Genomic DNA, 11,305 nt, shown 5'->3' on the forward strand with positions numbered 1-11,305 from the left:
TGCCATTATGCACTAATAAAGATGCAATCGGGTTTCTCAGGTATAGGCCTACCTTATTAGGTTATTAGGTTTACTAACCGAAAAATGTAAAATATGTTTACCTCATCAAATTTTTGTTGTCCTATGAATTATTATTATTTCATCACATTGCAAAATTCACTAAGTAAAATTACCTATTGATGGCTGTTGGATAGAAGACTAGGATTTGTAGCAAAAGAGCTAGTACAGTGAATAATTTAGTTTATTACTTGAAATAAATAATGTACCTTACAAACATAGAAAATTACAAAAATATTACTTATTTGTATAAAATATCTCCTTTAAATGTATACACAAAATTGCACACAAAACCTATATACAGTTAAATACAAAATAAATTACTCTATCTCGGTATATCTAGTACAAAATTGTAAATATACTGAGTAACAACCTTTCATAGGAAAATGCTCAAGATAGGCTACCGTGCTCGTGGAGTAGAAACTCCAAAATTCTAATCCCAAATATAAAAACATCAATGTCTAAAACCCAAACTATTTACATATGTTCACTTTAATAAGTGACACATTTTTGATTATAGTCAGCCCTATTGATCCCATTAACCGAAAACCCCAAATCAACACCTTTTTTGAAATAATGTCTCAATATTTACAAAAGCTATATTACTAAAATTAAATTAAGAAACTAAATTAAGTCCTGAACTAAACTAAAATCTTTGGGAAAAAATCTTGGTCGAAACAAACCCGTAGTTCTCCGTAAGTGGCCAAATAGGCAGAGAATCGAATCTCTAAATACTACACACCTATAATACAATACATTAATAAAATATATATAGACAAAACATAGACTAGATTGAAATTATATTACAAACACTTATCAAGAGCAGAAATTATATAAAAATACTACTGTAGGCTAGTAAAACATGGAAAAGTAATGTATTCATAAAGTTATTAACATTTACCAAAAATTCTAAACTTAAACAAAATATTTAATCAAAAAGTAGAAATTCTGTTTTTAAGATCGGCTAAAATAAAATCTCTTCCGAGGGTTTACAACTGTAGCAAACCTCTCTAACCATGAGCAAAGCGGAACAAATGAAGGAAAAATTGAACTTTATCAGTTGTCTGATGACCACACATATTACAAGTATAAGGGTTTTGGTATCCGTGATAGCCCATGTGCATTGTGTACATGACAACATCCCCAAACAACATGTCGCAATACGCACAGTCATAAACCTCCTTTACGTTCCTCCAACGTTCTTTACGCTCTTCTGAAATGGTCGATCGGAACTCTCCATTGACAGGCTCGCAGAAGTTGACATTGGTAGTGGCCTTGTCACCTTCGATGCAGGAGTTCTCTTGGACAGATTCTTCAGTCTTATCTTGAATGTGTTCGGGTGAATGGTCAAATCTATGCCTCTTGGGACTCCTCTCGCCGTCTTCTTCATCAGAACTCTGTTGTTGAAGACGCTGAGCTATTCTCTCCAACTTGAACGCTTTACCTTTCCTTCTGTTCTTGGTTGTTGTTAAAGGATCTGCCAGTGATTGGTCACCAGAAGACTCCAAGAGCGGTTCTTGTTGCTCGGGCTCTGGTCGGCTCAAGTCGAGAGGTGCTCCTGGACAAGCTTTGGATGGCTCTTCCTGTGTGTTCTCTGTCCTTGCAATTATTTCTTGCTGTGTCGTAATGACTCTGGTCAAATACTCCTTCACACCCTCTTGATTGTTGTTCATGGCTGATTGCTGGATGGTATTGATGGTGGCATTGAAGAAACTTTTGTCTTGTTCTGATTTTGGTGGGGCTGTGTTTTCTTGCACGATCGGATTATTGTTTGGGAAGGTTAGGAGTGGATTACGGTGGAAGGTGTTCATTATGGTGTTGTAAGGGTATGGGATTGCTTGACTAGGAAGGAAGCCATACGGATTAGAAAACATGGGATGAAGAGAAGGCAGAGAAGACTGTTGAGGAGAAGGCAGATCTTCAGGTTTCTTCGGACGCTTGGGACCTCTTCTCGTTCCATAAACATCAACTATCGGGAGAGGATTTGGAGAACCGTCAGGGTTCAGGACCATGGCAGGACTGTGGTTGTATTTCCTCAGATGAAGTTTCAGACTATGACAGTATTTGGTGGCGTACGCACAATCGGCGCATCTAAACTGATACACATTACTGTGAGATTTAAGGTGGGAGTTGAGCATTGATTTGTTGACACACGAGTATGAGCATTTATCACACTTGAACGGTTTGGAGCCAAAGTGGTTTCTCAGGTGGTATTCCAAATGGTGTTTGTACTCTGTGACAAAAGGACACTTGGGACATGTCAGGAGTCTTTCGGGTTTGATATGTCCTCGGGTGTGTTCCCAGAACTCAAGTTTTGTGACGGTGCTGAACTCACATTGCTTGCAACGGTAGGTCTTGACTTTGCCCTGGGAGTTGACTTTGGGCGTAGTGACTCCAGGTTCATCATCCTCACCCCAGGCACCCAGCTCATCCTCTGGTCCTAACTGGAGGTCATGTTCCATCTGCAGATGCTCTCGCAGCTTCCCGTGGTTCTCAGCAGTGTGGTCACAGAGGTGGCAGCTCGCTTGTTCACTGTGTTCGCTCATCAAGTGGTTATTGAAAGCACTCCTGCAATAGAAACAGGTAAATATTAAAACATAATTAATTAACACATTCACATGTACAAAATAAAACCCTTTTATTAACACCTTCAATGAAATTTTCAACAAGTAAAAGTGATAAATGTGTAAAAAAATGTTTATAGTTATCTTGAAATTTGAAATGTTTGTATTAATGTACAAGCTCTTCAGATTTTGTTAAAATTAAAAATTATCTTTGGTAAAATCTTCTTATCTAAAACCTAAAATTTCAGTTGAATCTAGTTCTAATACCCAGAAATAATTTAAGAATTCGTGGTAATGGTAAAGGGAGGCATAGATACAATAGAGTAAGAAATGCTGTAACCATTGATGTATTTTCCCTGTGACTTCCAGGCCCCTAAGCTATGTTTTATCAAATAATCCATTGAGGAACGCAATTTATTTTTACCATCAAAATCCAAAATTTTTATCATGTATTTAAACCGCAGTTAGGCCTATTGGATTAAGGTATTAACAATGAATCCCACAAAACATTTTTCATCAAGCATTACCAATATCCAATTTACCTGATGGTAGTAGAGAACTGGCAGAGGGGGCATTGTAGCGGCTTCTCCCCATTGACCGGTTGTTCAGCCACTGGTCCAATCATCCCTCGTCTCTGCAGAGCCATCTGTAGTCCTCTTAGAGGGTCCTCATAGTACAAGTCATCCGAGGATACAGGAGATCGGCTGCTCTCATCCTTGGGAGGCTGAGGAGCGCTGGGAGAGTGAGCAGCGACTGGAGTACTGAAGGACGCAGACTGCTGCGGAGAGAATCTTTGAGGCGATTGGAATCCTAGAGGGTGCTGAGGCGAAAGTCTCTGCTGAGGCGAAGGTTGCTGGGGCGAAAGACGCAGCTGAGGAGAACTTTGAGGTGAAATTCTTGGAGAGAGTCCACGAGGGCTTTCGCCCATAGGTCCAGAGACACTCGGACTTCCTGGAGCCTCCATGATAGGACGGGCGAGAACTCCAAGAGTGGCGTTGGTCTGGGAGTCACCTGCGTGGCCGGAGTCCTCAGACCGAGGGGAGGTGTTCTGGAGACTGCCGTCACTGTTGTAGTTGTTCGGGTAAATACCTGAGTCGTTGTTTGCCTCCTCAGGTTCTTGTTTCTGAAATAAAATTTTTATTTAAAAAATGATACACCATAATGATTCTTTTAGCTTTAATTTATGCTGTGAAGCTTTAATTTAATGAGCTTAAAATATCTAAAGAAGTAATAGTCCAACCAATTGAAGATTGTCAACTAACTCATAGACAACATTTAGGGTAATAGTTGAGAAAAAAGTAAGTAAACAGTCCTTTTGTAAATGCAACGATTCTTGGTACAAATACAGCTTCAAGATAACAAACCCGAAAAGATATCTATTTTGGCAGGGTTTCTATTCAAAAGTTTTTGGAAAAGTATTGGTAACCAGGGAGTGGTGAGTATACAATTTGAAAACAAATAACAATGGACACAGAGTAAGTAAAGGGGTTATAAACTAAAGCAGATGATTCACCAACATTGTTTAACTACAGCAAAAGAAAAACATAATGTGGTTTGAACCACCTTTGAACTCTTTAGTATTTCCATTGACTATTGGATTTTCCCTCCAGGAAAAAACAAAATGCATAATAAGAAACCAAAGCAATTGAGAATTAATGTAGGTAATGTTGGTAGAATATTCAGGGTGAAGGATCAGAGTACAACTTTCCTTGCATTGCACAGAAACCTGTTTAGTGAAAACATTTAACCTAGACAAGTGGTAAACTGGACCAGCTAATCTAGAACATAATCATTAATCATGGGAATTTGGAAAACACATCAACCATAATCAATAATGAAAACCCCGTTCAAAATGCACACAAGAACACTCTATTTGACACGGATATTATTGCAAATGAAATAAAAGGTGAAGTAAAATTTAATTATAAATCCAATCATTAATTAATCATCCAATTTAAACAGACTGTAAGTTTGTGCTTCATTCATTAAGCACCAAAACATGAATATTTTTTATTATCTTTTCAAGTTTTTAATGAATTACTTAATCCAGCAAAATATAATGTGATAAGATAAATTTGTATCTTGAAAGAATAAACCGGTTTCAAAGCATGAAACATTGAAACGTCATTATGCTACCCATTTGTTCCAAATTTTCGATAAGTTTGAGTTTTTAGCTAGAGATTCTCTAAATAATTAAAAAATTGTAAAAAATTCATTTACTTATCATAATTTTAATTGTAAATGTTCACTCACCATAGGTAGAGGGTGGTGCCATGGCTCCATGAGATAGCCTGTGTACAAGCTGTGTCGAGAAGAATGGAGCACTGAAGTCGGCATCATAGAGGTAGTGCCCATTTTGTCTTGTCCGTGACTGTACTCAGCTGACAAAATCATTATCTGGAACCAGAAACCTTAGATTAGCTGGAATCACAACCAAAATTCTGATAGTGATAAAAATCTGATAAAAACTTTACTGTTAATTTTAAAAATGGTATTTTCCTTAAAAGAGCCTAAGAAATCGAAGTTCAAAAGCTAGTGTATATTACCAAATGAGTTTGCTATCTCGCTAATCACATAAAATAAGAAGAGGCCTAAAACAAAACATTGGCATCCGTAAGAGATTTAAATTTTTGAGTCCTAAAAAATATAATTTAAGTACAACGTACATCAAACTGTATATTATACAAAGAATTTAATACTATTGCTATAAATCAACTAAAATATTGCATGACATCTTAAAAAGTGCTGTTTGTGTTAAAGCAAATTATTAAAAAAAATACTCTTTGTACCGGCACGCTGTATTTTTTCGCCCACTTATGATGTCCCTGAGAGACAACTTTTTGCCCAATAAATTATTTTCACTGGAAACCCCACAACAAGAATGCAGAGCAAACCATTTACATAACGGTCCAAAGTCCAAAAGAAAGGAGCCCTTCCAGATATTTATTTACGACTGTTTTTGTGGCAAAGAAACCATCGTCACCCATCAACCCTTTCTACGAAAACCCTTTTGTCACCCTTCGGTTTTTGCCCAGGGGCTGTAAAAATATTGTTTTACAATTCGAAGATTTAAATCCACACAAACGGTATGGAGAACAGGTTAAGGCTTGTAAATTTTGTTGGAGTCGTTGCTGAGATAACCCATACGTGTTTGTCTAAAGATTTATGTGTTCGTATTTTTTAGAGATTTGCCATGGTATACAATAGTAACGCAATATTTAAATACACTAGATTTTTAAGACGCGATTTTCTCTTCCTTCTGCACCTCAACACTCATTACTATTTACGCTAATTGTAAATTCCGTGCTTTTTACAACAACAAAATCACCTCATTTTCCACATAGAACTTTTCAAAATCTATAGTTTCACTCCAATGTGGTCCTGTGTTAAAGAATAGAAAACAATGGAAGAGAAAGTTTTGGAAATCCTTCCAACAAAACAGCTCACGCAATTTCTACTTTTTTGTCGAGTTTGGGTAGGAAATCGCCCAAAGTGACCGACTGACCGATTTTCAAAGCTTTGTTATCCGTTTTTTGCCGATCCATCGGACGATCGTTGCGTCGGCGTAAAATCGGCCTTTGAACAGTTTCGAACAAGTAGCATCCTAACATCCCTACAATGGGGAAGTAGGCTTGACTTACACCCTTGTCCGTTCAAAACTCCCATATCTGTCAAACTATATTGGCTTCAATAATGGGGATTTAGGATGCTAGGGGGAATTAAAATGTCTAAACGGTTTAGTTGGAATAATGGAGGATAAAACGTTTCATGACTCACTTTAACGCGTTATGACAGACGAGCGCGTTTAAGAACTGTAAAAAATATACAATAACTAAATGTGACATTCAATTACCTCAACCCCATATATTATTTTACTTTGTACGACTTGACAGGTTATGGGTTGAGATTATAGAAACAGACCTGGAAATTGTATAAGCCATAAATTTTAACCTTACCTAGCCTCCTGACCATTTCAACGATTAAGTTGAAGTGCCCACGTAAAAAAATGCGTAGAGCAATACTTTCGAAAAGGGAAAATCAGTAAACGTAAACAAAATTTGTTTTAAAACAAAAGATTTATACTCGATAAAGACTGAATACTCACGACTAGAAAACGCTTCCCCAAACCGAACTGACCATTTTAATAGTATCTTAAAAACACTATGCAAATACACCGATAACCAAACCAATATTAACTTCCAGTGACGATTACATTTTAAAACAACACGATAAGATAATTTTTTCCATAAATAATAACAATGAAAAAATTACCAACGCCGTGAATCCCCATTTTTTACAACGCAGTGACGTCACAGCCGGCCGCAACAATGCAACGATCAGCTGACACAACAATGCGCTGATGACGCAGAGTGAAGATAACGCTATGACGCATCAGACATTGTGGTAGGTCTGGAGTTGAGCACTGACCTACCACAACTATTTGGAGGTTGAGACACGCTTATCTCTGTTTGTTTTTTCGTGAACTTTTGGACCGAAAGCTGTTGAATAAACAACTACGGTCAAACATGAGTTGGAGGAGTGGCGGCTTATCTAAAGCCGATGTTTAAATCCGACTTGAGAACGTGGCTCAAAAGCGCGCGTTTTTTGAAAATATTTCCAGAACAGATTGTGTATTTGAAATCTGCTAGAGCACCGACAGCAAAGTAATTAGGCTACCTACGGTAAATAATAATGAATAATAAAGATAACAAAAATATATGGGATGTTTGTGTATTCAACTGCGACCGCTTACACATTTTGACTAATTCAAGGATTTAAGCGAAAAACATTGATCGTTGAACGATTTATCAATGAAGAAAATCCCTTAAACGTCTTTGAAAAATATTAAAAGTGTATTATTAATTATTTAGGTTTTCTGTCAAACATTTAAAGGTCGATAACAAACTTGATTCAATGGAGAGTATTTCAAACGTTGTTATCATATGATTTGATTCTTATCGAGTTGATGTCCTGAGGTATAGTTTTCAAATCGTATAATCATAATAATAATTCAGGAAAACGTTTCACGTTCACTTTAAAAACTGCGTAAACTACGATTACACACTGAATAACAAAATGGGTCTCGACAACGGTTATAATACATGCGTCACATACTGTATTATGTACATTATATCCATATATTTTTAATGTTATATTATAAGATTCAGTTACATTTTTAATGCTAGTTCATTTTTGGCCGCAAAGACATTGCGGTAAGTAGACTAACAAAGTTTAAGGAAACTTAGTTGCGTGACATAAGCTTTGTGTATTGTACAGCATTATACAGTATTGATTTATTATCCGAATTAAAATTACATAAATAATCATAAAAGAAACTGAAATTACTGCCAGTGAAGTGAAGCTAAATAGGCAAATAAGTAAAATTCTATAGCAAAATTGAATCATTATTTTAACAGGCTTACTACAAAGAGAAATTTACAGATCCAAAGCCAATATGATTTAAACCTAATGATTATTGTCAAACCCAACCTTATTTTTAATCTCTGAACCCAAAGTGAAAGAATATAATGGTTCTGAACCCAGGTCTTACCATAAAGAAAAGATAATTTTCTGTATTCTGTAGAAACCCCCAGCTAAGAGAAAGCAATGTTAACGTAATTGTAATATTATCATTTCCACCTAGACGACGAAAGCGAATAAGACATTTTACTTTTTGTGGCATTAGCTGGTAATACACAAACAGATTAACAATTTACATTGCTAATGCAAATTTGTATTTGTTTAAATCAAATCATCATTTATCGCTATAAAACTTAGCTTAAGCATTAGCATGAGTAAAACACGTTGCTATAAACGAGTTAAGCGAATGTTCTCGATGACGTTTAATATTATTTCGCCAGCGAACCTCAAAATCTAAATCCAGCGATTTACAATAATCGGAAAACCCAAAACTACCCAAAACGCCCCAACCGGTGTTACATTTAGTTGTATTGTATTTACATTTATTGTGTTGTATTTACCAATTAATTTACAGACTACTCAATCCAAAAAAATACAAACACAGAAAAGGATAGTTGACTTCCAACAATCTGTAACATGGTTTCTCCCTAATCTATGATAACATATTTTTAGTGATAAGCTTTGGAAAAAACCACGGCTATTTGACCTAAAATAAGATATGGATCAGAGATAAAACGACAATCTATAAATGAAGACTTGTTAAGTAAATATTAAAATAGTATAGTGAAAAATGTACCCATAAAATGTCTACATTGGATCATTAGTGTGATTGGTTACGTATCACAAACATCAAGCAGTAGTTTCTTAGTAGTATTATCATTTACTTAAAATAAAGTTGTAATGTAGAATCGAAAAGAGTTTAAAGAATAATCTATGATCTGTAGTGGATGACATAGACATCAATGTCATTAAGATTAAAATAGCTGTTACTTTATATTGAGGATACTTTTGGAGATGTCACGTAGGCAGTATTTAGCAGCACAAGAAAAATATTCATTACGAACAACTTTAACTAACACAACACTCTTATTTTGAATGATAACTCACAAATGTATTTACCATGCATAAAACAAGGGCTGGATGTCGATGAAGTCGAGTTTCATTCGCAAAATACTGAGCTCAAAAAACTACTTAGGATATACACGGACGTGAAAGATCACAACAAGTTTTCAAGAATAAAATACAACATTACATAATATGAAATTATACAAAGTGTTCCCTAACAAGTAGTAAAGGAGGTAAAACATTCTTTCGTAAAATGCCTAAACCCAAAAAATCTAACAAGAGAATGCAAATTGGAAATCTTAAAAAAAAAGATGTATTACAAATACGACATAAACATTTCATAGAAACTCAACATACTTATTTACTGAAATTTAAGGGAAAGATGTTATGCGATTCAAGAGTACAAGATGTTTACAGATTAAAATCTGATAAATCGGACAAATTATTACCGAATAACAGTTTGTATTTGCTAGCTACGTTAATGATCTAATCCCAGTAAAACTCCAAAACACCATTACCTACTACAATGTTAAGTGTGGACGGGGATTAGTCAATTTCCAAAGCACGCTCTATTTTAAAACTGTATTTTAGTTTTTCTGTTTGATTTAAAACAATTTAATGCATTATTAAACTTTTAATTTATTACACTAAGTTAAATAACACATTCTTAACACATGAGTAACAAGATAGGCATGCAGGGAAACGCACTTATTATAATATCAAATACATTACTATCCATCTATAATGACTTAAGTTTTTCTACGCTTCTAGATATGTTTACACACTGTAATCATACAATACGGTAGAAGGAATGCAGGCATCAGTAAACGGTTGCAATAGTGTAAAAATTGAATTGGATGAAATGTATTTTCATTAACACGTGCAATTATCATCAAGAAGTCACAAGAAACGTCCGCACTTTATCTAAACACATCCTTTATCCGTAAATGATGACAGGATAATCCAATTCATAAATTTAAATAAATGTTTATATCAAATCTTGAGTTTCCTTTTGAAACTACATAAACTAAACAAATATTTTAACTGAACTATAAACAAATATAGTTGCTACTTACGAAATATTTTGAAAATCCAACAGAATGAACTAAAATCCACTACACTGTTCCATGAACACTGAAGGTCTATTAAGGACTACACTCCCTCAGCGAAGGGAGAGAACTAAAGTTTAGACCTACCCCAAATCGCCTTCTCTCCCCCCCCCCCCACAAACTCACCCCTTCGCTTTCCCCACCACTGCTCGTATTTCCGACAATGTAGCAGCTATTTCCAACATTTTGGTGATTTGAGGGCAATTTTTTAACTCTTCAGACGTTGTCAGGGGTGCCGCCATGTTGGTTTATTTTTGTTTTCAGGACAAGAGTGGAAAAAGTATTTCGGAATTTGATAAATGTGAATGTATTTATCCCAGTAAGAGTGAAGTTAAAAATATACTGTTTGAATTTATATAAATATATAAATAATATCTTTGACTAACTTAGACAAAAATGAGATACTTAGGCAATTGCGGAATCGCTTTTAGATTGAAAGCCAGATTAGGCTGTTTGTAACGTTTCGGAGTTCTCACACAGGTACTTCAAAGCAATTAGCTGCTGTACGAAACGTAAATGCATTCATTGGCATATCAGTTAGATATTATTCTTAAAATACCTAATTAAAAGTTAACTATGGATTTTTAATTAATAGCAAACTATCCCATTTCATACAGTAGCTTACAATACACATAAGCACGAATGTTGGAACAGAAAGCTGTACGGATCATAAACATAAACATTATGACGTAACTGGCCCGAATCGTGTACTAATAACATATATGGTTTAGACAGTAAGCAATGTAAAAAAATGTTTACTTTCGGGCCAAAAACGTCATTTGTTTATGCTTATGATCCTTGCCATTTTTGATCTAGTACAGATATAGTAAAGAAGTAGTACAGATTGAACATAAAAGACGAGATAAAATAAAACATGGGTTGAATATTGCATATTTATATTCAATATTAGGTAAACATGATTGAACATAAAAGACGAGATAAAATAAAACATGGGTTGAATATTGCATATTTGTGTTCCATATTAGGTAAACATGATTGAACATAAATGACGAGATAAAATAAAACATGGGTTGAATATTGCATATTTGTGTTCAATATTAGGTAAACATGATTGAACATAAAAGACGA

At 35.1% G+C, this 11,305-nt stretch overlaps 1 protein-coding gene across 1 annotated transcript; it reads right to left on the reverse strand.

Moving 5' to 3' along the window:
- Positions 1-1,011: 1,011 nt before the first annotated feature.
- On the reverse strand, positions 1,012-10,268 carry LOC128992159 (protein hunchback-like). Its single transcript, XM_054415600.1, has 4 exons — positions 10,184-10,268; positions 4,875-5,018; positions 3,164-3,744; positions 1,012-2,625 (listed from the first exon to the last, which is right to left on the reverse strand). The coding sequence occupies exons 2-4, from the start codon at positions 5,013-5,015 to the stop codon at positions 1,068-1,070; spliced, it is 2,280 nt and encodes a 759-aa protein (XP_054271575.1). The 5' UTR covers positions 5,016-5,018; positions 10,184-10,268; the 3' UTR covers positions 1,012-1,067.
- Between the last annotated feature and the right edge of the window lie 1,037 nt (positions 10,269-11,305).

Source organism: Macrosteles quadrilineatus, unplaced genomic scaffold, assembly GCF_028750875.1.
Source record: "Macrosteles quadrilineatus isolate MER2022 unplaced genomic scaffold, UCM_ALF_1.0 Scaffold_4__1_contigs__length_99947679, whole genome shotgun sequence".
Classification (NCBI taxonomy): Eukaryota; Metazoa; Arthropoda; class Insecta; order Hemiptera; family Cicadellidae; genus Macrosteles; species Macrosteles quadrilineatus.